The sequence below is a fragment of the Notolepis coatsorum genome (genome assembly GCF_963971535.1).
Source record: "Notolepis coatsorum genome assembly, chromosome: 12".
NCBI classification, from domain to species: domain Eukaryota; kingdom Metazoa; phylum Chordata; class Actinopteri; order Aulopiformes; family Paralepididae; genus Notolepis; species Notolepis coatsorum.
In genome coordinates, this window is record NC_140176.1 from 71,605,797 (window position 1) to 71,627,558 (window position 21,762).

The 21,762-nt window shown below is 42.3% G+C and overlaps 1 protein-coding gene across 1 annotated transcript in view; it reads left to right on the plus strand.

The window, feature by feature from the left end:
* Nucleotides 1–21,762, plus strand: part of LOC311238152 (ATP-dependent RNA helicase DDX19B-like) — a 70,425-nt gene that overhangs the window by 7,199 nt on the left and 41,464 nt on the right. The window contains exons 8-9 of the mRNA XM_084326163.1: nt 1,099–1,276; nt 15,103–15,340. Of these exons, the coding sequence (XP_084182289.1) occupies nt 1,099–1,276; nt 15,103–15,340 (416 nt within the window). The remainder of the gene's footprint in view (nt 1–1,098; nt 1,277–15,102; nt 15,341–21,762) is intronic.

The window sequence follows — 21,762 nt, forward strand, 5'->3', positions numbered from 1 at the left end:
CTCTTTGGTGTTAAAGTTAGATTGTTTCAGTGAGCAGCACAAATCACATGGAATCTGATCTTTTCAATTCTGATTTGGGCCACTTTTTGTGCTCCTGAATCGGATACAGGTCTGATATTTTGCAATGTGACGTCAGTCTGAACAGTCGTGACTTTCACTTTCTTTTACGTCACTCTAGATCGACATTTGTCACAATTATTTTACATCCACCTTCTTCATTGTTCATTTGCGCATGCAGGTCATTTCAGGAGTGTGACTAATAATAATATGAACAGCCAAACAAATGAAGTAAGTAATAATCTGAGCAATAAATTAGAATTGAGCACTAAGGCTTGCAGTGTGAAGAACATAGCCTGTGTAGTGTGTAGCATGGCTTTAATTTAAAAAGGTAAATATTCCCAGAGTAGATAAAGTAGGGCTGGGCGATAAAACGATAATGATAATTATCGTGATATATTTTAATAATCGATATCGATTGATAATAAAAAAAAAATTATAAATCATATTTTTTGTGACCTGCAACAGTGCAGTTTTAAAACCAGAGACCGTTGACAGACTTGTCTTTCTTGCCTGCAACTTAAAGTAATGGCTTTGCTTGTCCAAATGACAATACTGACCAAATTGTGATTTATTTTTCTCTTGTCCATTTATTTTGTTTGCTTTCTAATTTAAAATACAGTTTGAAACCATCTGTACACAGAAGGCTATGTGTGCTAGCAGAGCTAGTCGCGAGTCACGGTGCACATGTGCGGTGGTTTGTCCACCAAAAAAGCGCCAAAAGATAGAAAATAAACTAGCAGAGCCAGAACTATTCAACTCCCCTGGAGCCACAGCCAGCAGAGAAGCCTGTTTACTTTCGCTTTCAAACCAGCTGCAGCTGGGGAACTGGAGTGTGAGGGGTTGTAACACTAAAGATGGGGGCAACGACAAAGAATTGCTGCAAAATAAACATACTTATGTTGTTTAAAAATAAAATATATATATATTGTAATACTTATAATAATATCGATAATATCATATCGTTATCGTGATATCATTTTTGGCCATATCGCCCAGCCCTAAGATAAAGGGTTAAAATACTGTCCATCTTCTGTCCAGTTCCACGAAATATGGAGCTGCAGGAGCAGATAGTCATCGGGACACCAGGTACTGCCCTAGACTGGTGCACCAGGTACAAGATCATCGACCCCAAGAAGATCAAAGTGTTTGTTCTGGACGAGGCTGACGTCATGATAGCCACCCAGGGCCACCAGGACCAGAGCATTCGCATCCAAAGGCAAGTTCAGGAAAACATGAAGAATACATATTCATATAGTATTCTCATAACCTGTCATGCCTTTCTAACACAGCTCATCGCTCATTGTTGTCATTTAAAGCTGCAGTTTCAGAGGAGGGGGATTTGTTTGCAGAGCATGCAAAAGACATTCACTATAATTCTTAGTATTATTCAATTTTATGTTTATAAATAAAAACAAAATATCTTTTAGGCACTGGAAACCAAACTGAGGCCTAGAATATGTTTGTTAACAAAATTGCGGGCCCTGCCTTTGTAAACGACAGCAGCGTAATAGTAACTTGTCAGGAAGCTTTCTAGCTTCAAACTGTTCCAGGGATCCAGTTTCGCTCTGAGGACAGTTTGTTTATTCAGTTATGAAAATATACCTTAGAAATTGTTCACTTCTCTGACTCTTGCAAAACTACATAGTGCACCTTTAATGGCTATCACCTATTACCTAAACACCACCTGCACTGATCCTGTAATGACACGCCTCATATTGTTTATTTTACAAATGAGCAACAATGTTTCACAAGGTCATAGAAAATCATATGGCTCTCTGCCTAATCTTGTGTCTGCGTGTCTTGTCTGTCGATTCCTACCTATAATAATTATGATCCGATTTGGCTCAAACTTGGTCAAAGATCAATGCTGCATTGATCAGACCTTGTGATGTCACTGGATGTAAAATCTGGTGCTGCTCCAACAGTCCAAAGTCAAGTGTTCCTGTATTAATCCCCTAGCAGCATGGGTGGGGCGGGGGTACAGGTAGGATAGGTAGGCATAATATAACATAGAAGCAAGTAATAATGATAATAGTGATAACGGTAGTAATTGTCAACAGTAGCGAGTGTGAGGATTCAATCAGACAGTAGTAATAGTTATGATGGTATACATGGTCCTAACTGTAGTAACGCAAGTAAATGGAAGATTGCTCCACTTCTACAATGTCCATTTGCATGTTCTTGGTATCTAGGGACATCTATGGATCTCAGGGAATGTATTCCCAGTAGGGGTGTAATGGTACGTGTATTTACCCCGCGACTTCACGGTACGGACGTCACGGTTCTGTACATCCAGCCATACAACGAATACGTCTCATACCACTAGGTGAAACTAGGGTTGCACATTTTACAAATGTAGGCTCAATATCTTTACTTTACACTGGCTTACTAACAGTCTTAACACAGAAGGTCATTCATTTAACGTTGAATATCAAGCTTGTATTGTCACATTTAGATGATGAATAAAACGTTGAAGCTTGTAAAGGCATGATGACAAGCAGACAGAACAAATTAACGCACACTCTGCACTCCCCTCCCGTCCCCCTTACTACATGTGTCCCTGAAACAAAACCATGAATGAATGATATGTTTGTAACACAATAGGCTGAAAATGTTCATCGTTTTCTTGTTCGCCTAATAATGTTAAGACACACACACACCAGAGTTCGCGGTACTTTCCCCTCACAGCTGGGCCCCGTACCTGGTTCAACTAAGTCGATCAAAAGTCCCATTATCCAGCTTAAATTAACCCGATGATTGAAGTCGGGCTATCTCGGTTTCTCGAAGGCTCATTCGGGCTCAAACAATCTCGTTAATTCGAACCAGACTTCAGTAATCAGCATAATTGCGTGTTCCTGTCTTACCTCAAAAAGGGGAGGTGTCGATCGCTGAAATCCTGACCTAACGGAATAATGGCAACTCCAGTCAAAGCTAGGGATGCACGATAATTATCGGGCCGATATCAGCAATTATGACGTCATCCCGATAAACCCGATAACGTTATTGATAGCTCCGATAATATATAATACATTTTTTGGTTAAAAGAAATCCGGTGTGGGTGGATTTGGATGAAGGGCGCTTGTTTTTATTATAGCCTCCTCCTGTTTTGCCAGTACTGTGGTAAAACTGATAGCGTGTGGTTTAGGAACAGGGAGTTTTTCACAAATCCAGCGCTCCCTTTCTTGGCTGTGACGTAGTCACGTTACATTCGGAGGCAGACAGTCGATCTGCCAATTATGTCCCACCGCTTGCACCCACCTCTTCTTCTTATTAGGGGTGGGAATCACCAGTTTCATCACGATACAATACGATATCGATTCTTTGGACAACGATACGATATTTGCCGATATCACAAAGTCTGCCACGATACGATACAATTCGATTCAGGTGCCTGCGATCGATATGAGACGATATTATGTGCCCATTTAACACAATCAGTCACATTTAGATCAACAAAAAAAAGGCTACGGAAATATCAATTGACGTTTTTATTTTTTAGCTCTTCCAGACATTTAAATGAAAAACAATCTATTGTTTTTAATACAAATAGACTTCCTGTTCACCCGTTTTTGGTTCGTTTTTCTTATATTTATTATGTATTCATGTTTAAATTAAATATCAACATTATCTGTCCATCCTCGGTAACACACACACACACAGAATGCCCCTCCCCCAGTCCCCACACACAGAAAGGTAGACTGCCCCCGCCCCTTCTCCTTCCCCTCTCCTCTCTCTTGTTCTCTCACGGTTAGCTGCTTAGCTTAGCGCTGTTCTGCTGTAATGTCTACACGGAGTTTCACACTACTGGGCGCGGGCGGATATAAATAAAGCTGGGAACGATGTTAGGGCGGATACGAATCGCCGGATTTTCAAAATAAGAGTATCGCAATATGAATCGATCTTTTTACGTTGCATCGATCCTATTTGATTATTGATAATAGATCGATATATCGATCTGGATCGATGTATCGTCCCACCCCTACTTCTTACCACCAATCAGAAGCTCTCGTTCGTTTATTTACCTCCGGATTGTCAGCCATTACTCTACTCGGAGCTAACGTTATCTCCCCGCCAGCCATATTGACAAGTACCAGCGCTTATATATTACTGGCAAATGTCTTGTTGCACTTGTGGCAACGAGCGTTGTCGGCATTGACTTTAGTAAAATAGACCCAGACTTTTGAACGTTTCGTTCTGTCCGCCATTATGAGAGCAGAGCTGTCCGTACTCGGCAGCACCGGGGTGTGTGTGTGTGTGTGAGTGAGTGTGTGTGTGCGAGTGGGAGGGGAAGAGAGGAGAGAGCACAGCCCGCTCCCCGCGCAGGCAGAGACACCTAGGCAGGAGAGATATAGACAATGGCCAACAAGATTAGTTTGCGACGTTTAAATTCCTCAAAAAAAACCTCCATAATTTCTCGAGTACCGATAGCAGTACCGATGACGTCGGAGCTTATTAATACTCAAAGAAAAAAAAAAGATTTTGATAAAATAATTATATATATATATATATATATATATACATTTAAAAAAGAATATTATAATACAATAAATATCGGCTTGAGGAGCATAAAGTTATCGGTGTCAAAAAATCAATATCGTGCATCCCTAGTCAAAGCAAGAGCGTCTTTTTTCAACGCTGACGAGCAGGAGATGATAATGAACGCTTATGAGGAATATAAGACCATAATCATGGCGAAATCAAACACCGCCACTGCTGCCAGAGCAAGACAAGAAGCATGGCAAAATATCGCAGACAAGTTAAATGCGTAAGTGTTGGACAAATTAATATTATTTATTATTTCAACTCTTTTAGAATAAGTAGATAAAAACAAGCCCAAAGAGTATCTAATTGATACGAATTAATAGATACTTGTGAGGATATCTGTACTGTATGCGCTTAGGTATCATGTACTATATAAATACATGGTTCCCAAAGTGTTCAAGGCGTGACCCCCGAAATAACGGTGTCAGAGAGCAGTGAACCCCACTATTATAGGAGGTTGTTGAAACATTATCAAGTATCAACCATTATCTGAAATGAAAATAAATAAATAAATAATAATTAACCCTAACTAACCTTACTGTCATGCACTTGTCCTAATATACTAACCTACAGTGTATCACTCAACACTTTGATGAACATTGTTACTCAGCTGATAGAGTTGTGCCCTTCCTGATGACTTGTCGTACAGAACTTGTAAATCGCTTTGGATAAAAGCGTCCGCTAAATGACTGAATGTAAATGTAAACGTTCAGACGCACTAATAAGCATGGAGGCTATTAACAGTTTCACTATTAATCAGGTTTTAATCTGTTTCGGACATCATCCATAAATGCATTGAATTGATTAACCTTCGGTTTATACTTAGTCATGTTCATCACCCTCTTTTTCATCATCAGACATTTTAATCCCAGTTACAATATCACAATAACGTGTGACAGTGATACAATTCAACAATCCACAGATTTTAAATTCCTCGTAATTCACATCCACAATCCAATAAAGACACTTCAATTTATGCTTGAATGAAACACAATTGGGGCGCTCCGGTTAAGCAAATACATCCACAGCGGAGAATATGAAACTAATCAGAGCCAATATGAATTATCTTTTTCCCCCTTTTACTGTTTTTCTCCCCTCCCAATGTTAGTCGTTATGCCAATTCCCAATCCCCTTCCTGGTCGTTGCGCACTTTACCCCCTACCGTCGGTCTGGGAGGGCGGAGACTATCACATGCTTCCTCCAACACATGTGTACCCAGCCAACCACTTCTTTTCACCTGGCAGCGTGAACTCTCACTGAGAGTGTGTAACGTGTGGAAGGTCACACTACTTCACTTAGATCCTTCCCTCGCTGTGCAGGCGCCCCGACCGAACTGTAGGGAGTCGCTGTCGATGACCCAGACCCAGACCCACCCACCGGCTTCCCTCCCGCTGACTCTGCCAATCGAGCCAGTATGACGGGCGGCCAAGCCGGAAGCAACGCTGACAGCTGGATTCGATACCAGTGTCTCTTGCGTTGGTGACAAGCACCATGTCCGCTGCGCCACCCAGCCGCCTCCGATAGGCCTTTTACAATAACCTCAGATCCAATTAATTCATAAACAATATCCCTGCGGGATTCACATTTGCAATGCTCCGTTATTAAAATAACTAGGGCTGTCTTAAATACTTCGAAGCTTCTTTCGATGGGCACGGGATTCGAACGGGAAAATTAAGTTTGAATATATTAAAAAAAACAATAAAAAATAAGTTTCTTTTTTTTTATCCCCCCTCCCACCTGCAAAATCTTGCGCCTCCAATGCAACAAACGCCATACCTCTCATTAACTCTGCCTCTCTTTGTTAACTACAACAAGCAAAGCCGTTTGTTATTTAACTCATTCCCCGCCAAAGACGAGTTGACTCGTTATAGCCCGCCAATCGAATACTGCCAACAAGTTATTGGATCGTTATTTCTTTCATTCGCTGTTTCCATTCATAAACATGCAGGCAGCTGTGTGTTATCACTGGGGATGGGTCTGAGATCGCAATAGTCCAATACCGCTGCCTAACGCCTTGTGGCCGCTATTGCACTCTATTTGAAACGATGTGGCTTGTTGTCTGGGCCGAGCTGCGGCGTGGGGGCGGGGTCTAAACACTCGGGCAAGACAAGCAGTTGCAACAGATGCATCTACGAGGGTCACCCCCCCCCCCCCCCCCCCCCCCCCCCTGTTCATGTTCAATGCTGGATTACGTTGGACACACGATCGCGACCAGTACTTGGAATGGCGATTAGATATTTCGATTATTCTTTTTGCAGTACATCATAGACGAGGTAAGGGCTATATGTTACCAATCTTGCGTTGATCCCATAATTCTTTCCCCGCGATCGGAGCGTGTGTCTGTGGTGTGTGTGTGTGCCGTGTCCTGTTGGTTGCGATCAAAGCACGGAGGAGCGGCCCTCCCCCCTTCATGCATCCATGATGAAACATAATACCGATAATCTAGCGTTGATTTCAGATTATTGATCCAGGCGAGGAATGGCACGATTTATAGTGAAATGCAGTAAAACGCTGTTTGGCGGAGTTTCCTGGGATTACACAGAATTACTCTGAAACTATACTCATATTCACCACGGTATAAAACGGGAATGTATTGATGGAAAAATTATCTGTTTATCGACTATCATTAGATCCATATAATATTTAATATAGTTTTAGCACTACAAACACCGGCATGTACCCCCATTTCATTACAGCTCTGGCACAAACGGCCATACGCCCACAGCGACCTCTGGCGTCCAATGAGTTAAGATGAGGTTGGACTCGGCACTGACAGATTTGTGTTCATTGTGCTGCTTTTATAAAGCCTCAAATGACTGCTTACAATATTTCATAAAAGCAAAGTGTTTCGTTTGTCTAAGATTTAAAAAGGTTTAAACTTTACAGCCCCGACCCATATAAAAACATGTCTTAATAAGAAATTAAGTCGAATTCTGCCTTTGTCTCTATTAACTACATATAAATATTTATATAATTGTTTGCTTTATAGATGAAGGTTGCAACATAATTATGTAACGTAATGTTGTTGGCTGTGTAACGGCAGGGCTGTACGTAAACTTTTTTTGCACATAGCACTGGTGCTACAGAGGTTGATAGTTTTGTAGCACAGGCCAAAATCTTGTAGCACAAGTATAAACGGGAACAGCAATCTTCAAGACTAACCAGGAAGGCTATGTGTTTCTCTGCGTGGAGTTACCTTGTGGAATAATCTGGAGGAGGAGATCAAATCCAGTCAATCCATAAATATACTAAAGAGGAAGTTCAAAATGGGGTGTTCACAAACTATACCAGGGAGGAAGACCAACGTATTATGAGAATGATTTGAAGGGTGACATGAGAGTATAGTCTAGCTTGTGTGTGTGTGTATGTATATGTGTGATTGTGTTGTGTGTAGTTGAAGTATTTGCAAATTGTATTGTATTATATGTATTGGTAATCGTGTCATATACTTGCTGAAGTATATAGTTATTGATGGGGGATGGATACATATAAGGTTTGCTTCTTCCATCCTTTTCAAACCGTGTATAGTTTCTGGCTGTTTTATTTTTAAACTTTTGGGGGGGGGGGTTCCTCTTTTCCCATTTCATTTATTTTCAAATGTTGTTTTGCCGGACAATGGTAAATGTAGCCAAACTAACACTGTGGTTTGAAATAAAACGATTGAATCTTGAATCTATAAAAGGTGTTATATTTGTAACAGTTTCAAATGTGCCTATTGTATTTGTGTTATTTAGTTGCAGTGCCATGTTTGGCTGTCATTTTCATGCTGACAAGTTCATGTCACACAGCCAGACACGTTACGTGTAAGGAATTATGGGATTTGGTGTTGGATGTATGGACTCTACTAGGGGTGGGAATCACCAGTTTCATCACGATACAATATCGATTCTTTGGACAACGATACGATATTTGCCGATATCTGCCACGATACGATACGATGCAGGTGCCTGCAATCGATATGAGACTATATCATAACTTCATAAGCCCATTTAACACAATCAGTAACATTTAGATCAACTCAAAAAAGGTAACAAAATTATATAATTTGAGAACATTTTATTTACCTCTTCCAGACTTTTAAAGGAAAAACAATCTATTGTTTTTAATACAAATAGACTTCCTGTTCACTGTAAAGTGCCACATTTTGATATATTGAGCTTTAAACTTTTATTTGGAACTCACAGCACGCAACCTAAAACCCCTTCCTCTCCCAAACCGTTCCTGCAATTGTTTTATGTTGCATGATGATCATGAATACATTTATTATGTATTGTATTTTTTATGTTTAAATATCAACATTATCTGTCCACCCTCAGTACATTTACTATCAATATAATATACTCCTCTGACTTCATCTGATCTTTTCAAACGCACACACAGAATGGAGAATACCTGCCCCCCCCCCCCCTCACTCTGCCCGTCTGCTTTTCTCTCTATGGCTCTGAAGAGGGTTAGCTTGTTGTTAGCTTACGCCAGTGTTTCTCGGGGGGGGGGGGGCCAAATATTTTGGTCCGCCAAAGGGGGGCCTGACAGAATAAGTTTGAGAAGCACTGGCTTACGCTAACGTAACATTAATTTCGGCCTTTAACACGACGTGGTCATAAAGGAATGGCAAGGATTGCAAAGCATGTTAGATGTCAGACGGTGATGTCAGATATCAACGGCTCCCTAAGACCATTGCTGCAATTCTGCCTGGACAGCTCAAAATACTAATAAAGACCGTTCGTTGACCACTGTTTGGCGTTGGTTGTGTGTCATTATAACCGTGCTGTAATATGAATGCCTTTATTAGTTGTGTTCGATTGGCTATATGATTTTTAGAGGCATTGTTGTCGGTATTACCGACAACAAAATAGATGCCTCTAAAAATCATATACTATTAGGTAGCTTATATGAATTACATATAATAGCAGCCATAGCCTACATTATGCAACAGTAACTTGCGCATACCAGTGTATGCGACGGACCAGTGTATACCTTATATCATATCATATTCATATAATAGTTTACTCTATCAGCATACCAGCATGTAATATGTTCTTTGTTAGAACTCAACTCGTTATTATTTTGCACATAGATTGCAGAAATACGGGAACGTTTTGATTTACATTAAAAGGCTTTGACATTGTAAAACTAAATACGTGGAATTCTGTAAGCATAATACAAGTCATATCACCCACACGATATGCTCTGTGTCCAGAGCATGTATGCTTTTCATTCATTTAAGACACATTATTGTAAGGGTTTTGTAATACACAAACACCCTGGTGTCATTGCAATGCGTTTTTTATTCTTTCTTATACAGTAAAAAGGGGGAAGAACACTATCGTGGGTGTTCATATGACTTGTATTCTGCTTACAGCTTCGAAATTCCACTTGTTTCGTTTAACGTAAAGCCTTTTAAATATAATCAAAACGTTCCCGTGTTTCTGCGGTCTGTGCGCAAAATAATAACGAGTACACCCAGTACACCCCGTATATTCTGATAACGCTATATAAACCATGCTGCATTCATTCTGAGAGAAAGATCTATTATTCCAAATGCTATTTATAGGGTTTTGACCATAATTACACTACTGTTGCTATTTTACAATGAACTATAATGAATTACGGTTCATACAGAACATGCCAGTGTTGAAACTAATGCACAGAAGCTCATTTCCTTGTTGTAATAATATATTCTACCACTGGGCGTCAGCTAAGTGTGCTCCGAGCTGTGCGTAAATATAAGCACGGAGTCAAGTTCAAGTTGAAATTGATGAATCCCACTCTTTGCTTAGAAATGGTCGTACGCACAGGTTAAGCACAAATCAGTGCGTAAGACACGTTGATGAATGAGGGCCCAGGTCTGTAGTCAGAGGGGACTGTGTAGTCCCAAACAGGAGGTCTGCTTTTAGTCGGACAGCCTTTTCCGTGAGAGCAGCCCACACCTGGAACAGTCTGCCAACATGGCTCAGGGAGTATCAAAGTTACATCTCATTTAAAACTAACTTAAAATCATGGTTGAGAGATGGTCAAGTGTGCGACCATTTTAACTGAGGGGTTGTATTTTAATGTATTTATTTGTATGTATTTTAGTGTATTGTAACCTATACTGATTCCTACTGTTTTAATTATTGTACTATGTTTTTTAACTGAGGGGTTGTATTTTAATGTATTTATTTGTATGTATTTTAGTGTATTGTAACCTATACTGATTCCTACTGTGTTTTAATTATTGTACTATGTTTTAATTATTGTTGTGCTCATGTCACCTGCCCCAGAGACTACAGTTGAAAATTAGCCAACTTGGCTAAACTGGCATATTTACAGTCAAATGTTCCTTAATATGCACTGTCTCTGTATTTTAAACCAATAAATACAAATACAAAATACACACATACGGGACACGTTGATATATCTGTGAAAAAAGCTCTGATTATCCCAAGACTGGTAAAATAGATTCCTTACCTCAGATCAGATGTTCTCCAAAAAGATTATTCCAATTCCTGATCGCCATTCCAAATATCGATCGCGTTTATTGATCCAACGCTGGGTACTGGAAACATTTATTCCACGCTGTTCTGAGGGTCGGCGATGACTGCAGTAGGCTCGGGTTACATGCCTGACAAGTAAAATGTGGATTCCGGACTTTCTTTTCCCTATGCGTTTTCATTCAATCCAATCCAAAGGGTGCATTACCATCCGGGAGACGATAGGGGGCGGTATTTTCCCTGTTCAAACTCAGACAGAGTCCCAGTGGTAACGTGAGGCTAGATTGATGAAAAATTTATGGAAATCGCTAATAAAAAAAACGATTAATAACTAGATTTCTCGTCGTTGGCACTCAACGCATGGCATGAACTAACAAGATTTCTCGTCGTTGGCACTCAAGTGTTAACACTTTCAGTGCCCAGCAGGGGGCGCACATTTAGTGCTTGAATGCCCACCATCCACTGCAATGTTGGCATTAATATCGCCTAATCTATGTTTTAAATTATGGCTGTGTCTAATCTGCCCGTTGCATTATCAATGACTCATTTCCAGTCAACATTGTCGAAGCGGATTGTTTTTTTATTGGTTCATTTCCGTTTTATAGCATTTTGAAAAGCCCTCGTTTTCACGGAAAAAAAGAGATTCCATGATAATCGCCCTGTACTGTAATATTCTAGAACGTTGTCATTTTTCGGCCTATATGAATCGTTTTCAAATAAACGCTAGATTATCGATAGTATGTGTACGTGTGCACGCTGGTGCCGCGCGCTGAAAATCGATTCTCTTGTTCCTGATCGCTCTTACAGTCAAACAGCCATATCACATTATAGGGGAAAAGCTTATATCTCCGTGAAAACGGGTCTGATTATCCTAAGACTGGTAAAATAGATTCCTTACCTGAGATCAGATGGTATCCAAATGGATTATTCCAATTCCTGATCGCCATTCCGAAAATCGATCCTTTTATTGATCCAATGCTACATACTGTAAAACACAGTAACCACGTTGTCCTGAGGGTCCAGCATGAAGCTGATCGGCTCCGGTTACATGCGTGAGAAGTAAAATGTGTAGGGATGGGAATTAGGATTTTATCGATATGATTCCATTATCGATTCTGCTTATCGATTCGATTCTTTATCGATACCCTTATCGATACCTGATCAATTTATAATTTACATAAATAAATTGGAAATGCAACAGAACTACATTTACATTTAGTCATTTAGCTGACGCTTTTATCCAAAGCGGCTTACAAGTTCTGTACGACAAGCCATCAGGAAGGGCACAACTCTTATCAGCTGAGCAACAATGTTCATCAAAGTGTTGAGTGCTACAGTGTAGGTTAGTTTATTAGGACAAGTGCATGACAGTACGGTTAGTTAGGGTTAGATATATTTTTTTTTATTCAGATAATGGTTGAAGAAGTGCCTCTTTAGTCGACGGCGAAAGATTGGATGTGATTCGGCTGTCCTAACTGGGGTGGGTAGTTCATTCCACCATTGTGGGGCAAGGACTGAGAATAGGCGACTTCTCTTTGATGACCCTCCCGGAGCTTGGATAGGAGTAGGTCTGAGGCGGCCAGAAGATGCAGAGCGTAGGGGTCTAAGCTGGTTAGAATAACAACATGCAACTTGACATTTCTGATTGTCATTTATTGTTGAGCCCCCATGTCAGAAAAATACAAAAACTGTAAAAAAAACATTAACTATAGCCTACACTTAAATAAAATAATGTATTTGAGATTCTCTTAATGTATTTATTTTTTTATTCTTAAACTAATTTAATCTATTGAATAACGTCGTTATTCTTCTGACTTCTGTCTCACACACACACACACACACACACACACACACACACACACACACACAGAGCTCCTTCCCCGGGCCCCTGTCCTATAAGGTATTGGCTTGTGTTGCTACACGGACACATTTGTATGTTGCACCACCACGGTACTTCCTGGCTTACAGTGTACAGACTAGTAAACAAACACTCCGTCTCTTATTATATGTGAACTAAAGAGTACAAGGTTTACACAACAGCCCCCACCTGCTGTTTTATTGTATTTGTACCTGTACTATCCGCTGTCAGCTGTTTATCTCTCTTTGTGAGCTTGATTAAATAGCGTTAGCTCACGTTAGCTAGCGTTAGCTCCGCGGCTAATTTTAGCTCACCCTGAACTAAATCAATGACTAGGTTCTAAAGCATTCAAGTAGTTTTCACTGCACATAGAAGTAGCCAAACAGCGGGAGCATTTCGGGAGCATATTACCAAAACCCAGGCAATTTCGAGCCCTTAAGGAATCAAATAGAGTTTGCCATGGCTACATGCTAACGTTATTGCGCAACTGTAGGAAAAACCTGGCAGCGATGAGGGAATCGAAAGTCACGGGAGCCACACGGTTCCAGGCATCGGCCAATTCGATTCCCATCCCTAAAAATGTGGAGTCCGGGTTTTTTTCTTCTTCTCATGCATTTTCATTGAGTCTAATCCAAAAGGGTGAATTACCATCTGGGAGACGATGGGGGGCGCTTTTTTCACATCTGAGCGCCTGGGGTGGCTGATTTACCAATGGTAGACTCGGTTGATGAAATATGAATTCAGATCGCTAATAAATTAAAAAAAACGAGAAACGAATATTCTCGTTATGGGCATTCAACCCGTGGGGGGTAAACCCGAGATATCTCGGTTTGGGCATTCAAAGTGTTAACCCATTGCTCGCCAATGACTTGTTAACACGTCATTCTCCGCCATGCGTAATCTGCCAATGACGCCGTAAGGCGTCTTTGAGATCAATATTTCATATTTTCGTCATGGTATTCACATTTCACCCACGGAGTCTTGGCTGGTGCTGTAGGACTCCGCTCAACTCTGCAACGCTTCAATACCGCCACCTCGTGGTCGATCGACGAGTTGCCAAACCGGAAGTGGCCGGAAGTGCTTGGTCCGTCCCCTATTTTCGTCCGGCCACTCGGTGATCGTCCCGGGGCTCAATACAGACACGTGGATATGGATCTTTGCCATAACTCAATAATCAACATTATTTGGACATGTATTAGTAATATACAACCCGGCAATGGATCGCATCGATCAACATCCCATAATAGCGATCTTTTTGCTCCACTCATCACCCAACGCTACGAGGAGACTGGGGTGAGTTTCAGCGTTTTTCTTTACCATTTTCTATACAAACTGCTCTGATCAATATATCACCCATACTAAATGAATCATTTAACGTCGGTCACGGAATTATAAACGACCCCCCCCTCCGTTCATCTGTGCATGATGAGTCATAATGTCAAGGACCGTGTACAGTTGACATTTTTAATCTGGCGTCGATTGGTATCAAACTGCATTTGATTTATGGCTATATCTCACATTCTATGAAATACTGCAGAAAACGATAACATATTTATACTCTAGACCGTATTTTTGTATGAATGTGTGAATGAAAAAGTAAAACGTTCCTACATCCTGAACGATAGATAATTGATGTTGAATGGGCCATAGTAATGTCAATTTAGCAATACAATTTAAAAAGTTATAGCCCTGCAAAGAAGGTGAACATCTCCATAGACAAATAGAGCTGGTAGAGGATGGTTTAGGATGGGTACAATGCCCGGCGGAGAATGGGTTAAGGGGATGCAGACCAGAGAGAGACTTTCGTCTTGTTTACATCAGCGTCCCCCATTTTCAATTCATAATGAATTGTAAGTAAAGGTGCAACTTGCACCGTGCAATCCATTCTTTGTGGATCTAGCCCCCAAACTATCTGGATGGATATATGGAACTCTGGGTAAGGGGGAATTGTTTTTCTTTTCTTTTCTTTTTTTTTCTTTTTTTTTTTTAAATTGTTTTAAAACTCTCACAATTATTATAATTTTTTTTTATATCTCTTTCTCAGATTTTTTTCTCGGTTTTCTCCCCATCCCAATTTAGTCGTCGTGCCATCCCTACTACACCCCCCCCCCCATCCCTACTACACACCCTCTCATCCCTACTACATATCCTCCTGTCCTGTTTGTGCAGAATGCTTGCTAAGGACTGCCAGATGCTGCTGTTCTCCGCCACCTTCGAGGACTCTGTGTGGAGGTTTGCGGAGAAGGTGGTTCCTGACCCGAACATCATCAAGCTGAGGCGCGAGGAGGAGACTCTGGACACCATCAAGCAGTTCTATGTGGTCTGCAAGGAGAAGGAGGACAAGTTCACGGCTCTCTGTAACATCTACGGGAGCATTACAATCGCACAGGCCATGATCTTCTGCCATGTGAGTTATCTGTCGGAAAGCAGTTCCAAGGATGTTACCTCGGTGTTCACAAGTAATAATAATAAAGTATTAAGTTGTTTATCGATTCCACAATGGGAAGTGTTCCTTATAGGCAGTGTTGTAGTACTCAAGTCCAGGACTTGGACTTGAACTTGTACTCGAGCATTGACTGCATTCGGACTTGGAAGGTGGAGGCGAGGACTCTGACTTGTTAATTGATAAATACTTATTTTATTTAATAAATGTTTTGTAATAGGCCCTAATCATTTGACATAAGATATTGATGGCTATATTAATACCGTAACATTATTTAATTTCGTGCAGACACGTGTGTTCCACCTACATGCGGATTCACGTTGATATCCTCATGTTCAGTACTTAAGATACTGTACCTCAAGAGACGCCCCGAATTGTGCTATTTTGTTACACGGAAATTCCAGCAAGAGCACTGCTAGATGTTCGATTATGTAAATTAACTATTGAAGAGAAGACCGGGACAACCTCAAACTTCAACAGACATCTGTGGAGTGGACTCAACCTTGATGACGTGGACTCGGACTTGGGTAATGGGGACTCGACCTGGGCTCTTCTTTGGTGACTCGACACTGGGGACTCGAGACTCGACTCAAGATTTAGTGACTCGACTACAACACTGCTTATAGGATCAATAAAGTGCTATTGCAACTACTACATATGTCTTTATTACCCTATTTTAAACTATACGCACTCTTCTGGTGTTTAGTTATGACCTGAAAGCAACCAAGCACTGAAAATGGCGCCACACTGTCCGGCCGCCTCTCTGTTGGCTCCGTCGAGATTGTGCTTAATTTAGTTAATTTTTATAGTTTTACGTGTTTTTGATGCACCAACTGTTAATATGACCGACAGTCACTTATAGACGTTGGATTAGATTACACTCACCGCTTGGACTGCTCTCTGGATCGTATCGCTGTAGATCAACAATAGCCGGGTGAAATCCTGAGGAACACCAGTCCAGCAAAGCAGGGAAGACTGCGAGGGAAAAGGGCTGGAATCCGAAACGGACTGCGATCCAGGAGGCATTAAACTCCATTGCCCAGCATATTACTGGCTAATGTTCAATCCATTGAGAACAAACTGGACGACATGAGAGCGAGAATTAAATTCCAAAGGGACATTCGAGACTGCAACATACTCTGTTTCACAGAGACTTGGCTGATTCCGATGTTCCGAACAACGCCATATAGCCAGCTGAAAACGTCTCCGTTCACCGTAAAGATCAAACAATAGGGACTTCCGGTATGAGAGCAGACGGGTAACACACGTGCGGTAGAGCTCCTGGTCAAATGAGCGAAAAAACAGATAGAGACCCGAAAAGAGATTAAAAATAAAAGATGCACACGAGAAGTAAGGAAGAGATAACGATTGTGAAGGAAAGAGAAATGGACAACACACGAGAAGAGGAGAATTTGAAGAAACTGAGCCCCCGAAGCAAAGCCGAGAAGGGACAGGCGGAAGAAGGGGGAGGTCCCGCTGAGGCAGACACGGGAATGCCAGGATGGGCCGTGGTCATGCAGGCCGGGATATTGGAGACCATAACAGCGACGATAAAACTGAACACGGACACGATAAGGAACGATATTGGGAAGTTACGGGAGGAATTGAGGAAGGAACAGGAGCACTTCAGAGGTGAAATGAATACAGAACTCAAAAGGGTGGAAGAAGGGTGGAAAAGAAGATGGCGGAACAGGACAGAAACGTGACCGAGTTACAGACTAGAACGGCGCAAGTGGAGGAATGGAACACAGAGTTACACGAGGTATTAACGTGTGCGATTCAAGAACAGATGGAGACAAATATATCGGACATGGAGGGGAGGTCACGGAGAAATAACATCAGAATATGGGGATTGAAAGGAGTCGTCGAAGGGGAATCGGTGATCCAATATGTGGAAAAGCTTATCAAGGAACAACTGAAGGAGACGGGACTGGAAAAAATGGAGATACAGAGGGCCCACAGGGCGTTGGCTCCGAGACCGAAACCGGACAGACCTCCGAGGGCGGTGATTATTAACTTTCTGAGATTTGAGATTAAGGAATTGATACTCAGAACCGCGTGGACCAAGAAGATAGAAATCGAGGGGAAAAGACTGTCGTTTGATCACGATTACTCGACAGCGGTAGCAATAACACGCAGGTCCTACGCGGGACTGAAGAGAATTCTGAAAGAAAACGGAATGAAATTCCAAATCACCCATGACCTCGCTAAGGATTCACTGGAAGGAAGGGACGGTGACGGCGCGGGAGGCGGCGGCGGAGGAGATGAGGCGACGGGGGATGCAGAGGACGGAGAAGGAAGGGGACAGGAGGGCCAGACGCTGAGCCTGCAGCAGAGATTGGAGAAAGCACGCAGATGGACCAGAGTAGGAGATCGAAACCCGGGAGAGGAGGGAGGAGAGAGGAGAAGGCCGAGGTGAGACGTGACAGACCGAAGGCGGAGACGGACGAGGAGGCCAGAGACGGAGAAGGAGGCGGGAGGAGACGAACGGATGAGTACACGCACAAGAGATTGAAAAAACTATCCAAATAGAGACAAAATATAGAAACTGAAATAACATATACATAAACACACATTCCCAGGTAGAGGCAGGATATAGGAACGAACATAACGTATACATGGACACATAATACACATGCTGATGGAGGAAATAAATGGAAATATAATTAGGTATGATAGACGGAACACAGAACATATTGAAACAAATACATAGACACACGCTGCGAGTAACACAGTTGGAAGGGATTAAGGGGATAAATGGACATCACATCGAAAATAGAGGGGAGGAAAAGAAAGTAAAAAGGGGTACACAGAAGACACCACACACGGGTTTGGGAGGAAGGAGGGACATTGGAACATATGAGCCACATTGAGAGGGACCTAGGAAATGGAGGTCTTTGATCCGGTGTTGGTCAGGACTCCCTGGAAGAAGAGATCTTGTATCTCAATGGGACATTCCTGGATAAATAAAGGATAAAAAAATAAAAATAAAAAATCAGAATGAAGGACGGAGCGCTTTTGACCAGGAGCTCGACAGCAATAAAAACGTTAAGAAGGCTGGACAAATATGACGAGCGGTTGGGGGTAAAGGTTTCAAACCACCAAGCCGTCAGGAGGAGGCCTCTCACTAGGAGATCAATTACTCCTCACCCACCAGCAGGGGACAGGGGGGACACAGGGACCCCCCTGAACGCCTTGGGAGCACTTTATGTAAAGTTTATGTTTTTTATTGTTAATCATTATATGTATTCGTTGAAGAGAGCGGAGGCTACAACCGGAGGGGGGAATGAATGTGACATGGGGGGGACTGACAGACGAAAGAAGAAGAAAGATGACGATGGTTAAAGGTATAAAAATGATGTCGTTAAACGTTAATGGAATGAATAATACGATAAAGAGGGGCAAAGTGATGTTGAAATGTAAAAAAAGTGAGATGGAAGTGATTTTTCTGCAGGAGACACATTTGGTAGCACAGGATCATGAGAAACTGAAGAGATTTGGATATGAAAATGCATACTATAGTTCCTTTAAACGGAACCTGAGGAGAGGAGTAATCACGTTAATCAAAAACAGTCAAATTTGAATTGATCAAGGAAGTAAGAGACAAGGAGGGAAGGTTTGTTCTGGTGAAGGGAAAAATGGAGGGTCAAATGATTACGTTAGTGAATGTTTATGCACCCCGAGAGAGTGAGAGGGATTTATATGAGACCATTTTTGATATGATAGTGATGGAACTAGAAGGGATATTGATATACGCGGGAGATTTTAATGTAGTACTGAATCACGACCTAGACACCACGAGTACTAGAAAAGGACGGGCACCAATCAGTAGATATATGAATATTCAGATGACTGAAATGGGAATTACAGATGTTTGGAGGGGGATGCACGCCATGGACAGGGAATACACACATTACTCACACCCGCACGTGACATATGCGAGAATAGACTACTTTTTGATGACGACGGGGGACAGTTACAGGGTACGGGAGAGCAGAATAGGAGTAGCGGACATATCGGACCACAGTGCCATATATCTGACAGTAGATCTAGAAGGGAGACGGAGGAACACGATCTGGAGACTAAATGTAGGAATATTAAATAACAAGGGGGTGGTGAGTCAGATCAAGGAGGAGATACCCAGGTATAAGGAAGAAAATGACAACGGGGCGGTAGATCCGAACATTCTATGGGACACACTGAAGGTGGTGATAAGGGGGAAATTGATGGAGAAGACAGCAATGCTGAAGAAGGCCAGAACGGAGACATATCACAATCTGATAGGGAAGCTGAAGAAGCTAGAGGGGAGACACCAGATATCAAAAGAACAGGAAACGCTCGGAGAAATCAAAGAAGTAAAGGCCAGGATAAATAGGGAATTATTGACGGAAATAGAAAAGAAAGCGAGGTTCATGAAACAAACGTACTATGAAGGGGGACCAAAAGCGACCAGACTGTTGGCTAGGAGAATTGGGACGCAACAGAAGTTGAACACGATACACACAATAAGGGATACAAAGACTAATGAAATATTGAGACCCAGCTGAAATAGAGAGGACATTTAGAGAATACTATGAGAAACTATACACACAGCCAAAAGCAGCGGGAGAAGAGGAAATAGAAGCATATCTGGAGAAGCTAGAGTTACCATCGATAGGGAAAGAACAGAATGAAGAATTAAATAAAATAATTACGGAACGAGAACTGGAAGAGGCAATTAGTAGAGTTAAAAACAACAAATCTCCGGGGAGCGACTGATTCCCATCGGAATTCTACAAGACATTTAGAACGGAATTAGCACCCATGTTAGGGGCGGCGTTCAGACACACGATGGAAGAGGGCAAAATGCCCCCCTCGTGGAAGGAAGCCATAATCGCCACGATACCGAAGGAAGGGAAGGATAGAGAATTATGTAGTAGTTTCAGACCTGTGTCCATACTCAACGTGGATTACAAGATGTATACATCGATAATATCAAAGAGATTTGAGACGTTTATGCCAGACATTATAGATGAAGATCAAACTGGATTTATTAAAGGGAGACCGACAGGGGGGGGCAGGTGGCGCACGGAGATTACGTTCGTCACCAACACCGGGAGACACTAGGATTCGCCTGTTCGAATCCAGCTCCCGGCGTTGCTATCAGCTTGGCTGTCCTCTCACGCTGATACAATTGGCTGTATCAGGGGGTGGGAAGCTGAAGGGTGGGTCCTGGGCGTTGTGGACAGCGACCCCTACAGTTCGGTCGGGGCGCCTGCTCAGCGAGGGTTGGATCTGAGGAGAGATAGTGTGGCCTCCCACACGCTACACTCTCCCCGGTGAGAACCTGCGCGGCCAGGTTGGCCTGCCCCAAGCTGCACATGCGTCGGAGGAAAGCATGTGACAGTTTCCGGTCTCCCGGACCAACAGTAGGGGAAAGTACGCAACAACCAGGATGAATGAATGAATGAATGAATGAATGAATGAATGAATGAAAACTTTATTAACAGATTGCAGAATGGGTACAGTGCAGTACAGCTCAATACATACAATTGTTAAGGGGATGCAGACCAGAGAAAGACTTTCGTCTTGTTTACACCAGGGTCCCCCATTTCCAATTCATCGTAACATATATGACATACATGACATACAGATAGACAGTACTGCTACATCTATACATTTATGACATACCAGATTTGCAATTACAGTACTGTATTTGTGATACAAAAAGAGTCCAGAAAGAAAAGAGTATATACATTAGGCGTAGAAACTGTACATTGGATTGGGTAGGTGGGGGTGGGACTGTACATTGGAGGTGGTTGGGGGGGGGGGGGGTGGGTAGGAGTGGGGGGGGGGGGGTAGGAGGGGGGGGGGGACTGTACATTGGAGGTGGGGGGGGGGGGGGGGTAGGTAGGAGGGGTGGGTGGGGGACACTGTACAACTGTACAAACAACACTGTACATTGGATTATTGACAAGACCATACTTGGTAATTTACTGTACATTGGCGGGGGTTGTGTTCGGACATTTACAGGGGCCAGTTTCGAGTTGCAGTCTCCCTTAGGTGTTTTTTGAGAGTGTTTTTGAAAGTGGGTAGTGATTCACATTCCTTTACAGCTTTGGGTAGGGCGTTCCACATTGATGTGGCATAATTGCGAAACGTGTTTAGTCCCTTGTTTGAGCCGAATCTGGGTTTAACATGATTTGTGGAGCTCCCTCTGGTGTTGTGATCGTGGTATTCACTGACCTTTGGGAAGTATTTAGTCATGTACATGGGTACCTTGGTCGTGTAGTGTATCTTGTAGACCAGGCCCATTGCAAGTTGCTGTACTCTGTCGTCTACTCTAAGCCATCCTAGGTTGTCAAAGTGGGCAGGGGTGAGGTGGGTTCTAGGAGTAAGGTCAAGCA